The sequence below is a fragment of the Phaethon lepturus genome, unplaced genomic scaffold, assembly GCF_000687285.1.
Source record: "Phaethon lepturus isolate BGI_N335 unplaced genomic scaffold, ASM68728v1 scaffold3035, whole genome shotgun sequence".
In the NCBI taxonomy this organism is placed as follows: Eukaryota; Metazoa; Chordata; class Aves; order Phaethontiformes; family Phaethontidae; genus Phaethon; species Phaethon lepturus.
The window spans coordinates 8347-14955 of record NW_010538174.1 but is presented as its reverse complement, the minus strand read 5'-3'; the positions used below and the strand labels follow the sequence as shown (position 1 = coordinate 14955).

General features: G+C 33.8%; 1 protein-coding gene across 1 annotated transcript in view; it reads right to left on the bottom strand.

Moving 5' to 3' along the window:
• Window positions 1-5343, bottom strand: part of LOC104620461 (protein SCAF8-like) — a 36790-nt gene extending 31447 nt beyond the window's left edge. Inside the window, 3 exon segments of the mRNA XM_010286690.1 lie at window positions 875-1036; window positions 3678-3722; window positions 5263-5343. Coding sequence (XP_010284992.1) covers window positions 875-1036; window positions 3678-3722; window positions 5263-5301 — 246 coding nt within the window. The 5' untranslated portion in view covers window positions 5302-5343.
• Between the last annotated feature and the right edge of the window lie 1266 nt (window positions 5344-6609).

The window sequence follows — 6609 nt, the reverse complement described above, 5'->3', positions numbered from 1 at the left end:
ATGCTAAGACAAATACAGGAGACACACAATGGCTGAACTTCCCTTAATCACCTTCCACAGATGCCTTGGGTTTTCAGATTTTTTGTTGAAAAATACAGCTGTAGGAATGCATGCAACTATTCAAAGAATAATGCATCTTTCTCTTCCTGCAGCATCATGCCTCACTTACTACTTCACTTAATGACTATTAGACAAAAGCTCTTAGCATTTCCCATCTTTTTGTAATTTTTCAATTCAATGAGAAGAAACTCTAGCTATTGTAAGATCAGTGACAAATACGAAGGAAGTTCAACTGCCTGCACGCTCTGTTATTTCCAGCCAACCTATTATAAAGATACTTTGGTAGCGATCTTGACTACTGTGGTCCAAGGGAACAGATGAACTCTTGGGTCAAACTATTCAACTCGGGCATCATTCGGCTGTTGCTTGATTCAGTATCAAAGGAAAGAGAACTTTTAAGAGACTTCTCTGTTTTTCTATTGCTCCTTCAGTCCACAACACACTAGCTTGTACTGAAGATACTGCTACCAAGAAAGATATTTATTCCTTGACACTACACAAAACCTGCTCACTCATTTTCTCACTAAAGAGGAGAAGACGACAATAAGAGACTGACTGCAGCTCCCTGTCCTACCACATGCGTGCTTAATTTTTTCCCATCAAAATACATTAACTCAAATCCATCCAGTCTTCCCAAAAACCTTTCTAAAAGTCTGATTCATCTAATTGGATGTGTCTTCCCCCATCCCTACACTCAGACAAGCATAATTAAACAAACACATATAAATGTGTAAGTCTGTAATTTATAAACTTTATTCTTTACAGGTAACATACTAAAGACCATTTTAATTAGAAAAATCTGTAAGTGCTTTACCTTGTCATCCCCAGGACATCGGTACAAGTTCTGGAAAGTGCTGATGATGTTATTGCTGAATCTTGGAGCAAATACATCCTTTTCTTGTCCAAACTGATGCCGGGACTGTCTCACAATGGAGTCAATGACATACAGACCAGGTACCTTGTATTCTGGTTTGCACTACAAAAACCCAATCATTTAAAATATGCATATATGAAAAATAACAAAAACCATTAATGGCAGAGTAAATATGAACAGTCCTCTCTAATTTTTAAATGGGTCAAAGTATTACTAAAGTGCTCTCTATTTAATAAAATTGTCCTGAAAAAATGAAACCCTCTCTAAAATAGCTAGCCTTTAATGTTCAAATTAGTATATTTATGTTTTCTGTAAATATGTAAATGGTTTAAAATCAATTTCCTACCACTAAAAATATTAGCTTTTTAGAATCTAGCTATTAAGAGTTAGCACGTGAATCATATATCCTTTCTAAATGCACACATCTATTTTAAGAGAACAGCATAAATCATAACCAAATTCTTAATAGTACATTTGGACTAGCTGTAAATAGAACTCAAAATGTTTTTGTCATTTACGATCAAAGTTAACATTAAAGTTAACATTTGTTTATTTATTTTACATCATCATAATTAGTGTGTGGTATATCCCCTCCTCCCCCACCAGAACAAAAACATATTTATGTGGACATCTGTTTGAGCATATACCAGTGATACTTATTTTAGAACTCTGAAAAACTTGCATAATTTACAAACAGCATAGTATTTATAAAACACATCTGCTAACTACAACACTAATTACTTAGGTAATTTTACTGAACAACTACAGCTAAAATTTTTGCCTTTTAATTGCAAAGTAATTGCACCAGACTATTGCAACCAGTTTTAAGACGGAAAGAAAAGTGGTACAAAAATATAATGAAGCCATCACCAAAATATACTATGATTCACTTCATGAACATTGGTTGTACACAATATCAAACAAGGTACTATGGAAAACATGGGAAAGTACACCCATTCCCCCTCTGGTCCAGATAGTGTATAAACATATTATGCAACACATTAAATTCATAATCTGTAATACAGTGCCAAAGAAATTCTTCAGACTACTAATTTTGTTATAGCCTAGACACAAACTTCCTGTTTTGAAAAGTGCTGATTTGCTAGTTTTTTCAACCTTGATAAAGCTTTTATTTAGGGTCTAAACATGGTTCAGGGTTTTTAAGAATACTCTGAATACCAGAATACCCTGGTACTTAAGATTATTAAGTACCTGTGACATCATTTTAAGAATAAATGTGCATTATCAAACTTACGAAATTGAAACCTAATTCAAGACAATACACTGTCTTCAGAGAATCACTTAATGTATTGTAGCTACTGAAATTTTACCTAAATTATTACCAAAAATAACAGTGTTCTGCACACAGGACAGGCATACAGCTTTTCACAATATTCAAACTAATAAAACACACAGATATTTAATAAGAAAACTCTGCAAATATGTGAGGCAGAGTATTTAAAAACACGGCACATACAGAAAGCAAAAGATGATAATCAACATAATAATACAGATTAAAAAAAGACAATAAAAAATTAAATAAAGAAGAAGAATTACAACTGAGGCAGTGAGACTAAGTATCCCTAACCTCAAATGTGACTGCTTTTACACAACTACTTGATGAAATACTAACAGTGATGGTAAAGTATACCTCTAATGTTTACTACTGCCATGAAACATATATATGACACTTTTTCCACATAGGACTGATGTTCTAGTACCTAAATAATTAATTCATGAACTGTTCCGAGACAGTTAAAAACACCAGACTGAAGCTGAACCCTGTTTACATTGTCCAACCACTGCCAAAAGTTACTGCAGCACACGCTGGGCACCAAGGAATAAAAGGTAAGGAGGAAGACAGGTTACTGACCCAGAGCAATCTAGACTGCTTTGTAAAATGGACGACAAGAAAAATTACATCCAACATTACAACAGTAAGACTAACTTCTCTAGCTTGCTTGTCAAAATAAAAAGGCAATATAATCATAATTTACTCCTATTGACAAAAGGAGAGAAATTGAGTACCAAAATGATCGATTGAACAATCGGATACAATGCAGACAAGCAGGAAAGACTCACAAATTGGAATCCATGCACTTCCAACTGGAGGTAAAATGCAGTTTTACCCAAGAATAATTAACTGTTGTAAGAAAACAAAATGCAGTAAAATTCTTTGTTACTCAGAACCTTTAAATTAATACTGCATCTTCCAGTAAAGGAATTCCAGTCTAGCCATATAAATATTTTTTATTACTAACAGGAAGCACCGACTAACATGCTACATCTCCTGCTACACAAAAGATGTTGCTGAACGGTCATCTTCCCTTCAGCTTTAAAATTTACAGGAAAAGCTAGCAAAAAAGCAAACGCAACTGTCACTCACCAAACCACCGTCAATTCTTTTCCTGTTAGCTGTTCACACGGGCTACACTGACAGCCTCTTTTAACATCAAATGAACACATACAGAACTAGTCCTAAGACAGTATCCACAGTCATTCAGATCAAAATACATCATAACTACAAAATGAGGACAAAGTACCTGTCTTTCTGCATCATGGGTTACGATCAGCTACTGATTACTAGCAGAAATTGAATGTGACTAAAAGCTGAAATAAACTAACATGTCAGAACAATATTAATCCATAGGTGTACCTAAAACCCAAGGATGTTCAATACTCTGCAATCCAAAATGAGGAAATTTTTCTCAGTGCTAACACAAAATACCTGTGACTGACTTACCTTTTGAATGAATTTCTCAACACTCTGTACAACGTGCTTGTAAAACTGGAAAATAAAATAATATTTCAATACAGGAGAAAATCTGAAGATGCATATACTTGTTCAAGTCATGCAATATTGAAAACCAGAATTCAAAACTTTGGTTGATTAACCAGCAACCTAATAGCTACAGCTGAGTATGCTGTCTTCCTTAGAACATTTAACAGCATATAAAAAAGCTAAGCTCACTTTTTCTTGCCTTCTGAAGGCTTTTTACACTGGATTTTTTTTAATAACATGTGCTTATATAGTGAGAACTAAGAGAATAATATAATTGTTCCTTCAAAAACATGGTTATTTCATTGTACACAACTGAAGATGTTAGCCGAATGTTACTAAGCATAGCACTACTCTAGTTCATTTACTTTGCAACTGTTCACTTTATTAACCTAAAAACATGACTATAGGAAGACCTTATAACATCTACTGAATACTTTTTCTTTAAAATTGGCCTGTTTAGGTTGGTTTGGTTTTTTTAAAATCTCACATATCATCCCAACGGCTCTATATCATCTCAATAACTGGTCTACGCAATTAAATGTTATTGAAATTGTAATAGTAGAAGCAGAATTTCCAAGTTAAATATATGATAAAACATTTTAGCATAATTTAGATTTTTAATGTATAGAACCATTTACTATCATTTATTACTTATTTATGTTGAATACAAGTGTTTATCATTTTTGTTATACTGCAACACATAGACTTTAATTTATATAGATTTATTTAAGAAAGCCAGTGAATTTCACTCTTCTGTCAAATTGCTCTCTCTCCAAATTACACAAAACACCAATATGGATTTCATTATCTGAAAATGTACCTGCATTCTCAGCAGAAGAATGTAGATAGGAAGCGCATAAGTTCATGGCTTTTTTGCTTTTACCCTATCCTCTTTTTCACCTCTCCAGCTTTCACTGAGTTTTCATTTGTTTTAATGCTTAACACTAATGGCATACCTTTTTCCTTCATCATTTTTCAGTGCTGTTTTGTGCTGCTCGACTGCTGTTTGGCCATTAGTTTTACTTCATGGCAAGAAAAGTCTTTAATTAGCATACTAATGCTAAAACTTCACAATCTGTATCCAAGCAACATAAAAAATAAGATCTATGAACAACACCCAAGAAAAGGTATCCTAGGAATTTATAAAAAGGAAATAAAACTTAAACAATTACATTGATCCAAAGGCACACATATCTGACATTGGGGGTGGAACTGTAGTTTTATATTTATTCAGCTGTTCTCAGGCAATGTCAGTATTTCCTTTTTAAACTGAGGAAAAAACCCTGTCTTTCAGATCTGACTGAAGAGTCAAGTTGGTGTAATTGTCTCTCACATATGACAACCAGCAAATGAAAGTCACACAACAAATTAAGCCTTCTGCTGCAGTCCTGAAAATCCTATCATGATCACATTTGACTATAACTTGGAAATTGTACATACAACAAGGGAGGTGGAAAGTTCTGAAGCAAGTTCTTTAAGCTATTCAGTTATTTTGACACAGATAAGAAATGGAAAGGAAGTCAAAAGAAGTTAGCCAACTTCTTACCTTTATAGCCTTGATTGCTGCCTTGGTGATCTGTGTCATTTTGGCTTTAGAAATGGGTGGCTTGTAATCATTTAGCGAGTACAACTGCCAAAAAAAAAAACAAACCCAGTTATCAGAAATATATTCTGCAGCTGTAAGGAGTGTAAAAATACATTATTTTTCTACAAGAACATGCCACTTTTAATTTTAATTGGATTTTAAGTATATATTACACCAGAAAAGCCATCCTTGTTTAAGAAAAAAATTAAAAGGCCCAATAAAATATAACGTAACATCCAAAATGCTTAAAAGATAACAGGTTTTTCTTTGCAATGGTCACTATATACCTAGTTTTACTAGCACTAAATACAGCAGATACCTGCAGGTGAAGTTACAAAGGAAATATATACAATGTGCAAATATAGTAGCTCTCATTAAGTTTTTCTTTCTAGGGCAAAAAAGTATTTGAATACCTTTATGGAAGCATAAAAGAAGCTTAATCAAATACTTACTATATGCATCATCATATGCCTGCTGAATCAAATCTTTTTATATTCCATTAAACAAAAAAATCCAGCCCAATGAGAATAAACATGTAGCCATTTTGACACTTACAACAGCAGATTTGGAAAAAGTATAGACTTCCTTCATTCATTGCGTTAACTCAGAGAAATAATGCATCAGAAATATTATAAATGCTTAAGCAAAAATCCAGCTGGCTTCTCAATTTTAAACACAGCTTTGTAACTTCATTAATATCTAACTACCAAAGCAGCCACAGCACACAGGTAGCGGAATTTTGCAACCATTTTCTCCCAGGATGCAGAAATAACTCTATTCTTTTTACTAGTACATACATCTCCTGGCAGAAGCAATCCAGCATGACAGATACTCATCAGAAATTTGCTATATAGTGAGAACTGTACATGAACTAACTCCACAGCTGTGACTGATAGGTGGTAATTGGAAACAATTCCTTCCTTCACACTGACTCGGGACTCCATCATCCAATGCTATTTACATGCTGTGAAAACCTCTGATTATTCACAATATATGGTTTTGCACAAAATGCTGCTCTTCTCTCCTTCAACTCTAGGTGTTAACAGACAAGGGACTGCCTAGTATTTGCTGCTTTCATACATAAAAAGACAAGATACAAAATGCCAAAACAGTTTTAAGGATATTCTTGACTTAACTTACATTGTATTTTTGTTTGTAACACACGTTTAGAAGCACATTAGCTCAAAAATAGAGCCCTGATAATGGGAATGACCATCCGTACACAACTTTTTATTTCCTTCCTGAAGACAGGAATAATTGGAGTTTTTCCATAAAATGCTCATTGAAACAGAAACAAGGTCAAAAGAT